This window comes from Salvelinus namaycush, chromosome 7 (assembly GCF_016432855.1).
Source record: "Salvelinus namaycush isolate Seneca chromosome 7, SaNama_1.0, whole genome shotgun sequence".
NCBI lineage: Eukaryota > Metazoa > Chordata > Actinopteri > Salmoniformes > Salmonidae > Salvelinus > Salvelinus namaycush.
In genome coordinates, this window is record NC_052313.1 from 19389250 (window position 1) to 19399260 (window position 10011).

A 10011-nucleotide genomic window follows, 5' to 3' on the forward strand; every position below is an offset into this window, starting at 1 on the left:
AATATTTAATTCATTCAGATCTAGGATGTGTTATTTTAGTGTTCCCTTTATTTTTTTGAGCAGTGTATATGACTTTGTGGTTGTGGGTGGATTTCAACTGCTGGCTGGAATTCTCACTCAACTGTACCACTAATATGAACCTGTTCTACAGACTCTTGTAGACTACTATGCACTGAAAAACAGTTAATATGTTACAAATCAAAGCTTAACATTGAAATTTGTGATTTCAAATGATTAAGTTAAATTCAGATAGGCATGTTATGTGCTCTCTAACACAAACATAAAATGTGTTGTTATTGCTGTAGACCTTTTAACAGATCTAGGAGCAGTTGACCTCCACAGAATGTTAACATTAGCCACTAATATCTGACTTCAGTACAGTCTATAGCTGTTTGTTCATTAATACTTATATGTGGCCTTAATATACAGCATATGACCTGGTAAAGGAGAGGGGGATGGGAGGCTGCTCAATGATTGGCTGTAGTGTAGGGTGTGTCATACAATGTATCAAAATTTCAACTGCTGGCTGGAATTTTCACTCAACTGTACCACTAATATGAACCTGTTCTACAGACTCTTGTAGACTACTATGCACTGAAAAACAGTTAATGTTACAAATCAAAGCTTAACATTGAAATATGTGATTTCAAATGATTAAGTTAAATTCAGATAGGCATGTTATGTGCTCTCTAACACAAACATAAAATGTGTTGTTGTTGCTGTAGACCTTTTAACAGATCTAGTTGACCTCCACAGAATGTGCACATTAGCCACTAATATCTGACATCAGTATAGTTTATAGAGGTGTATCTGTCTGTCTGTGTCTTTCAGTTTCTATTTAGACTACATCAAATATGAAGAAGCTGTGCAGCCACACCATGTTCAACATGTTACCTAATTAGCTAGCTAGCTGACAATCTGGTTGACCTGTAGCATATAAACATTTGTTGGCACAGAAAGAAAGGGGATATGAAAAATGATTGATCAAATTCCTCCTGCCACTATCTGACTGGGTTAATAACTTAATATTAAGTTAATATGGACCCATTGTCTTAGACTTGAACTCTTGGACCAAACAGTGGGACTCTGATTTCAGCCATAGGGACTTGTGACTCGACTCCTGACTCCAACATTGGTGACTTTGACTCAACTCAGAGTAGCCATAGGGTCTTGTGAATTGACTCTGACTTTTGTGACTCAACTACAACACTACTGCCATTGCATGGCTACTACTACTGCTTCAACTACCAATTCTAGCAAGTTGTACCCCAGGTTGGGTACACTTTTCTGCTGCTCCCTCAAAAGCATTAAGCAGACATTTTGATTATACCTCCCTCCCCATAACTCTCTGTTGTTAATATCAGTAGGCTGTTTGAGTGGTCTGTGGGCAGGTAATTCATCTGATTGCTGATGGGTTAGGTTGCTAGATCGAATATTAACCTGCCATAAGCTACTTTTGTGTCAGCAAGTCTCCCCAGTGAAAAATGTACATATCCACCACTCCATCTCTCATGTACAGACCATTCAAGTAGCTGCACTTAACACCTCACTGATACTGATTGTGTAAGCTACAAACCCAAATTGTCTAAGGAAATGTGGCTAACAGTAATAACATTGCAGACATATTCAGAAATCTGGGCTGATGGAATCATTGTTATGCATATCTACTGGCCATAATTTCCGCTTGAGGTCCTGCCCCTCCCCCACTGCAAAGTGCACAAAAGTACCAAACTATCAAAGGTTTTATAGGTCAACACAGTCCCCCCCCTCCCCTGTCCTTTGTATATTATTTATATATACTTGTGTTCCCATATGTACTTCCTGTATTGATTTGTTGTTAATAAAAATATAATAATAATAAAAGATACACAGTTCCCCCTCCCCCATGTTGCAGCATAAATCTCTGCCCAAGGTTGCCATGTACACTATTTTGTGGTTTATTGATGTACTTTTAAAACTTTGCGGCAGGTGAAAGGTTTTGGTCGCTAGGTGGAAGTTGTTATACTACTTCTATATTGCAACGTTACCAACATGGCATTTTTAAAAAATCATTAATTTCCCTGTATTCTGCTAAAATTGTGCTAGTGAAGGTGGGTTTTGAAGTCTGGTTTTGAGCAGACTCCTAGAAATTTGAAATTGACCTGGCAAGCCTGTCCCTGCCTGAGCGTGATCACCACTGAAGTAGCTGTGCAGCACGTGTTTTAAGGAAGAGGAGGATGGTTGCAGATGTTTGCATTCATGCAAGAAGGTAAGCTATTAACTAAACTGTTAACCAATATTTTAGCTAAAATTGTATTTGGTGTATTGACAAGCAATGCATGTTCTCGTTGTCTTTATTTTTAATGAATTAATGTCAGTCATGTATGTCTTTCGGTGGAATCCAACATGCATTGACATGTCTGAAAGCCGCATTGTGTCAGATATACTGCGTCATGACAGATTGAAATTGGCAGGTTTATCCAAACAATTCATTAATGCGCAATTGTTACTTTGCATGTTTCTACCTTATAGTTATTTGTGGCTTGCTAACGGTTAGTGTGCTAGCTAACTGTTAGCGTGCTAGCTAACGGTTAGCGTGCTAGCTAACGGTTAGCATGCTACCCATGCTAGTTAAAAAATAATAATATGCTAGCTATGGTTGCAAGCTAGCTAATAAGTTTAGCATAATTGGTAAACGTGTCTTTGATTCAGAATACATGATTGTGGTTAACAATGTTACATGCATTGGAAAATAATATTGCTATAGTGTAACAAGCTAGCAAGAAAAGCCAGTTCCTTTTCATCTATTTTGTCAAGTTATAAGCCTGTATGTGTGTTAAAATATTTAAACCCCCTCATTAAATTCATGTATTGAAGTTGCGCCCGTTTTTTATAGCCCTTTCTTACCCAAATACCGTTTTTTACATTGAAATAATTCAGATGAAAATAAGAAATATGTTAAACTAATTAAGAAATAAGTGACCAGATTTTTTTTATTGAAAACCATGGACATTAGTTTGGGTGGGGGGAGGGGCGTGGTGCGGTTCCTAGTTCTTTTTTTTTTTGCACATAAAAGAGTGAAACACCACAACAAGAATAAGGGTTGTGGAAAGTGTCAATTTTGGTAGGACTGTGACAATTCACTGTCTTGAAAAATACATACATACAATACATACATATATTGGCAGATTCTTTAACCAAATCCCTATTTCTTACACAGATTTTTTAAGATCTAAAACATAATGGAAGATAAGAGTCCAGGAACCTACAAAGTAACCAATGCGGTATGTTTTCTGATTTGCCTAGTATTTAGAGTACGCTTGCCTTGCTTTAGCCAAACCACTCATACTGATTCTCTTTTAGTCCATCCATAAAAACAGATTCAGCTTTAGTTGCATGCAGGAACTTGCATAATGTGCTTATGTTATGCTTATACTTGCTTTTTTACCTTGAAAGTAGTTTAAAAAAACAGAAATTGTAATAGATGTTTGTTGGACCTCTATTAGTCAATGATAACAGTCATTGGTGTCCCCCAGCCCATCCCCTGTTGTGTGCCGAGCAATCTTGTCATTCTATTAAGTCTCAACTATTCTTTTTGTCTTCCTTTACAAAGGCACTGCAGAGGCTAAGAAGGCGCATGTAAAATCTAAAGAAGCATAGTTCAACTTGTGAGGCCAGATTTGAAAAGGAAAAGATAAATCCCGAAGCGCAGGTTTGTCAGTTGTTTAGAATGAGGATACTGGGGATGGTTGAATCGTTATCATATCCTATTGCCTAATTTGCACATGACTAATATCATTTTATTGTATCCTTAGATGTCAGACACCGAGGCTGCCAGTACCTCTGAGGCTGCCAGTACCTCTGAGGCTGCCAGTACCTCTGAGGCTGCCAGTACTTCTGGGTCGATAGTCAATGTGTTGGATGATGCACCACCGTTGATCAGAACAGACAGTATATACGTAAGTTAAAGTGTCATTCAACACCAGCACATACTGTAAGTTCTTGTGAATCAGCTTTGTAAATCAAAGATGGGCAAGTGTGCACTTTCATCCCATATTCATAGTATTATAACATAAACAAGTAGAGGAGCACAGTCGTAACTAATCAAAATGTGCCGGTGTCCAAATACTTTGTCATCTGTCTAGTTATCCAATATAATTTTTTTCTTCAATACAGTTGACCAAAGCTATGCTTGGATACAAGACTGATGACTCAATAACCAGCATTGGCAACAGTGTAGATGGTTATGTCCCAGGATCATCAGAGGAAGGCAATTTTTATGAAGAAAATCTGACAGGTATGTCTATACTTTACATACACATGGACCTATTCTTAATTACAATGTCCTGTTTGAAAATTACATGTTTTCCACTGATGTTTTCCAGGAGAGATGTCAGTGATTCGGGCCAAAAAGCCAATGACCAAGGGAAAGCTGGGGCAAAAGAGAGACTCACACGGTAAGCATGTTTCCTGCTGCCTTCAGTCAGTGTAAGTCTGATGGCCTTGAGATAGAAGCTGTTTTTCAGTCCCAGCTTTGATGCACCTGTACTGACCTCGCCTTCTGGATGATAGTGGGGTGAACAGGCAGTGGCTCGGGTGGTTGTTGTCCTTGATGGTCTTTTTGGCCTTTCTGTGACATCGGGTGGTGTAGTTGTCCATGAGGGCAGGTAGTTTGCCCCCGGTGATGCGTTGTGCAGACCTCACTACCCTCTGGAGAGCCTTACGGTTGTGGGCGGAGCAGTTGCCGTACCAGGCGGTGATACAGCCCGACAGGATGCTCTCGATTGTGCATCTGTAAAAGTTTGTGAGTGTTTTTGGTGACAAGCCAAATTTCTTCAGCCTCCTGAGGTTGTTTTGTTGATGTTGAGTGTGAGGTTATTTTCCTGACACCACACTCCGAGGGCCCTCACCTCCTCCCTGTAGGCCGTCTCATCGTTGTTGGTAATCAAGCCTACCACTGTAGTGTCGTCTGCAAACTTGATGATTGAGTTGGAGGAGTGCATGGCCACGCAGTCATGGGTGAACAGGGAGTACAGGAGAGAGCTGAGAACGCACCCTTGTGGGGACCCAGTGTTGAGGATCAGCGGGGTGGAGATGTTTCCTACCCTCACCGCCTGGGGGTGGCCCGTCAGGAAGTCGAGGTCCCAGTTGCACAGGGCGGTGGGTCTCGAGCTTAATGACGAGTTTGGAGGGTACTATGGTGTTAAATGCTGAGCTGTAATCGATGAACAACATTCTTACATAGGTATTCCTCTTGTCCAGATGGGTTAGGGCAGTGTGATTGCGATTGCGTTGTCTGTGGACCTATTGGTGCGGTAAGCAAATTCGAGTGGGTCTAGGTGTCAGGTAGGGTGGAGGTGATATGGTCCTTGACTAGTCTCTCAAAGCACTTCATGATGACGGAGGTGAGTGCTACGGGGTGCTAGTCATTTAGCTCAGTTACCTTAGCTTTCTTGGGAACATGAACAATGGTGGCCTTCTTGAAGCATGTGGGCACAGCAGGCTGGGATAAGGATTGATTGAATATGTCTGTAAACACACCAGCCAGCTGGTCTGCGCATGCTCTGAGGACGCGGCTAGGAATGCCGTCTGGGCCAGCAGCCTTGTGAGGGTTAACACGTTTAAATGTTTTACTCACGTTGGCTGCAGTGAAGGAGAGCCCGCAGGTTTTGGTAGCGGGCCGTGTCAGTGGCACTGTATTGTCCTCAAAGCAAGCAAAGAAGTTGTTTAGTTTGTCTGGGAGCAAGACATCGGTGTCCGCAACGGGGCTGGTTTTCTTTTTGTAATCCGTGATTGACTGTAGACCCTGCCACATACGTCTTGTGTCTGAGCCGTTGAATTGCGACTCTACTCTGTCTCTATACTGACGCTTAGCTTGTTTGATTGCCTTGCCTAGGGAATAGCTACACTGTTTGTGTTCGGTCATGTTTCCGGTCGCCTTGCCATGATTAAAAGCAGTGGTTCGCGCTTTCAAGTTTTGCGCGAATGCTGCCATCAATCCACGGTTTCTGGTTGGGGAAGGTTTTAATAGTCACCGTGGGTACAACATCACTGATGCACTTTCAAATAAACTCGATCCCAGTCCACGTGACCGAAGCAATCTTGAAACGTGGAATCAGATTGGTCGGACCAGCGTTGAACAGACCTGAGCACAGGCGTTTCCTGTTTTAGTTTCTGTCTATAGGCTGGGAGCAACAAAATGGAGTCGTGGTCAGATTTGCGAAAGGAGGGCGAGGGAGGGCTTTGTATACGTCGCAGAAGTTAGAGTAGCAATGAACCAGAATCATGCCAGCCCGGGTCACGCATTCCATATGCTGATAAAATTTAGGGAGCTTGTTTTCAGATTAGCCTCGCTAAAATCCCCATCTACAATAAAAGCAGCCTCAGGATATGTGGTTTCCAGTTTACATAGAGTCCAATGAAGTTCTTTCAGGGCCGTTGAGGTATCTTCTTGGGGGGGATATACACGGCTGTGATTATAATCGAAGAGATTTCTCTAGGTAGATAATGCGGCCGGCATTTGATTGTGAGGAATTCTAGGTCAGGTGAGTAAAAGGACTTGAGTTTCCTGTATGTTGTTATGATCACACCCCGAATTGTTAATCATAAGGCATACACCCCCGCCCTTCTTCTTACCAGAGAGATGTTTGTTTCTGAGATGCGTGAAGAAACCGGGTGACTCTACGTACTCTGATAACGTATCCCGAGTGAGCCATGTTTCCGTGAAACAGAGAATGTTACTATCTCTGATGTCTCTCTGGAAGGCAACCCTTGCTCGAATTTCGTCTACCTTGATGTCAAGAGATTGGACATTGGCGAGTAGTATACTCGTGAGATGTGGGCGATGTGCCCGTCTACAGAGCCTGACCAGAAGACCGCGCCATCTGCCATCTGTGGCGCCGTTGTTTTGGGTCACCTACTGGGATCTGATGCATTGCCCTGGGTGATAGTCGAAACAGAGGATCCGCTTTGGGAAAGTCATATTCCTGGACTTAATGTTGGTAGTTGACGTTGCTCTTATATCCAGTAGTTCTTCCCGGCTGTATGTAATAAAACTTAAGATTTCCTGGGGTATCAATGTAAGAAATAACACATTAAAAAACAAAATACTGCATAGTTTCCTAAGAACGCGAAGCGAGGCGACCATCTCTGTCGGTGCCATAAGTATTCTGGCCGTACTGTGCTGGTCCAGATCTGTTTTGTCTTCATCAGTTAGTGTATTTCCAACCATGCCAGCACAGAACGGTTCAGTTTGGATTGTACAGTGGTGTGAAAAAGGTTAGGATGGAGTCTGCCTTCATTTCAGCATGGTATTGTGCTTTCCCCTCTCAATACATGGCTGTATCTGTAGGGTTTGGGTGGCTGTAGCCGTCCCTCTCATACCATATTCAATAGGCTTGAATGGCACAGCTGTTATAAACCTGCATTTTGAGTTTTTCCAACAGTTATCGCTTATGGATTGGTTGATAGGTTGGATTGGGTGAAACTGACATGATTTCCACTGATGTTTTCCAGGAGAGATGTCAGCGATTCGGGCCAAACAGCCAATGACCAAGGGAAAGCTGGGACAAAGGAGAGGCTCACACAGTAAGCATGTTTCCTGCTGCCTTCAGTCAGTGCGTTTTCACTCTGTAGTGTCAGCTTATGGTACTGTGCTGGTCCAGATCAATCCTGTTTTCATCAGTTAGTGTATTTCCAACCATGCCAGCACAGAACGGTTCAGTTTGGATTGGACACAAGTCAAGACGTTAGATCTGAACTAGTGTGTCAGGATAGATGATAACACAGAAGGATTACCACACTTTACATTGTTTTTCCTGGGTGAGGGAACTTAATTTAATAAGTATTGCTTTTATTAGAAGGATTACATTGCAAACCTTTTGATGGGCTTAGATTTCATACAGATTGACTCTGCCTTGATGTCAGCATTGCACATTCTTCTCTCACATCCTTCTCTATGTAGTTATTTAGTTGGGATTGTTAGTTTAACCTCAACACTCTCTGCAGATACAGCTGCAACCTGGTAGAGTTAATACAGAGATGAACACATACTGTATTGTACTCAACCTTTATTTAATGTAGTCATTCATAATGTCATCTCTTTCCAAAGGTGCCAAAGGAACAAAAAGGTTTTGGTCGACAATAGAGGTGGATGCAGTTGAAGATTCCTTGATGAATTTTATCCGAATGGGAAAAACGCCTGGAAAACAAGACTGTGAGAAATGCATTGCTGCTTCTGGCCAAGCGCTAGTAAACAGGGACTGGAGAGCAGTAAAGTTCTATGTACACAACAAAATAGTTGCAGATCAGAGATAATAAGTGTATAAGATGCTTCTATCTTGGTGTACCTCTGAGGATTTAATGGGACTTACTTGACTTAAGCTCATAGGCAGTTGATGAATGTCCTCCATCTCACTCTGTTTGGGGGAAGTTTTCCCAGGTGGGTTGTTCACTTTTGGAGTGACTAAGGTCTCAAGAATACAAAGCCTGCTGACTTTGAATGTTACAGAAAAATAAAATACATTTTTCTAAACTATTAATCTGTTACTTGGATATAATGACTCCATTACTGAAATGGTTGTTCCAGTTTAAATACTTTACAGTAGAACTACACTACAGTAGAACTACACTACAGTAGAACTACACTACAGCCGTTGAGTTGCCATCCGTGTTGCATCATTGTGGCATTCTACATGCAATATTTTCAGTCATAAAATAGAATGAATGCATCAAATATCGATGTAATAAATGTATCACTAGTCACTTTAAACAATGCCACTTTATATAATGTTTACATACCCTGCATTACTCATCTCATATGTATATACTGTACTCTATACCATCTACTGCATCTTGCCTATGCCGTTCGGCCATCGCTCATTCATATATTTATATGCACATATTCGTATTCATTCCTTTACACTTGTGTGTAAAAGGTAGTTGTTGTGAAATTGTTACATTACTTGTTAGATATTACTGCACGGTCGGAACTAGAAGCACAAGCAATGCGCTACACTCGCATTAACGTCTGCTAACCATGTGTATTTGACCAATTTGATTTGATTTGATTTGCAATGTGCGGTCTCAAGTAGGTGGTAAAATTACAAGTGATCTTTTTTCAAGAAGTCAGCAACTTTCGGTGATTTCCTCATATTAGATTTTTTTTCTAGCTCATGAGTGTAATTTCTGTGCTTCTATGATGTCTGGAAAGCAGGGTCCTAAAAAGGTATGTAAATGTGAGGAGTCCTAAATTGGTTAGAAATGCAAGACTGTGTGTGTGTGTGTGTGTGTGTGTGTTTATACAGATAATACGTGTGTACATGCTCAAATGTCTGTGTACACTGCTTCCACATGTGTGTGTAAGGATATTGCCATGGAGGAAAGGAGGTATCATGCTACTGCTGCAGGGCTGTTTCCCACCCAGGCCTCTCTGCCTCCACACAGCTCTTTAAATGGGAGGTTTGTCTCCATCAGTGTCCGCCTGCAGGCTTCTGGAAAGAAAGAGCAGCCAGGGGGGACTAGCTTCTGTACACTTTCGGGTTGCTCAAATCCTTGAATTTCGATTCACACTCCTATCTTGATCAAGATTCCAGCCCTTTGAATGTGGTGATTTATTAGTCTGCAAGAGGTGATTTTTTAGTCTGCAAGAATGACAGATATCAGGAAATACAGCATTGCATCCTGTGTAAATCATCCATTGGTGTCTATTGATGATTTGCTCAAAATGTCTTAAACACTAGGCAGTACATAGTCGTTTAGATAGTCGTTTAGCTCAGTTACCTTAGCTTTCTTGGGAACAGGAACAATGGTGGCCCTCTTGAAGCATGTGGGACAGCAGACTGGGATAGGGATTGATTGAATATGTCCATAAACACACCAGCCAGCTGGTCTGCGCATGCTCTGAAGACGCGGCTAGCGATTCCGTCTGGGCCAGCAGCCTTGCGAGGGTTAACACGTTTAAACGTTTTTCTCACGTTGGCTGCTGTGAAGGAGAGCCCACAGGTTTTGGTAGCGGGCCGTGTCAGTGTCACT

At 41.9% G+C, this 10011-nt stretch overlaps 1 protein-coding gene across 2 annotated transcripts; it reads left to right on the forward strand.

The window, feature by feature from the left end:
- Positions 1-200: 200 nt before the first annotated feature.
- LOC120051065 lies at positions 201-8515 on the forward strand. Of its 2 annotated transcripts, XM_038997687.1 has the most exons (8): positions 201-2248; positions 3200-3263; positions 3593-3691; positions 3795-3938; positions 4156-4276; positions 4365-4436; positions 7495-7566; positions 8090-8515. In XM_038997687.1, exons 4-8 carry the CDS (start codon positions 3795-3797, stop codon positions 8293-8295), a joined length of 615 nt encoding a protein of 204 aa, XP_038853615.1. In that variant the 5' UTR covers positions 201-2248; positions 3200-3263; positions 3593-3691; the 3' UTR covers positions 8296-8515. The 2 variants fall into 2 exon arrangements, with proteins under 2 accessions (XP_038853615.1, XP_038853614.1); XM_038997686.1 differs by having other exon boundaries at positions 201-3263.
- The last annotated feature ends 1496 nt before the right edge of the window (positions 8516-10011 follow it).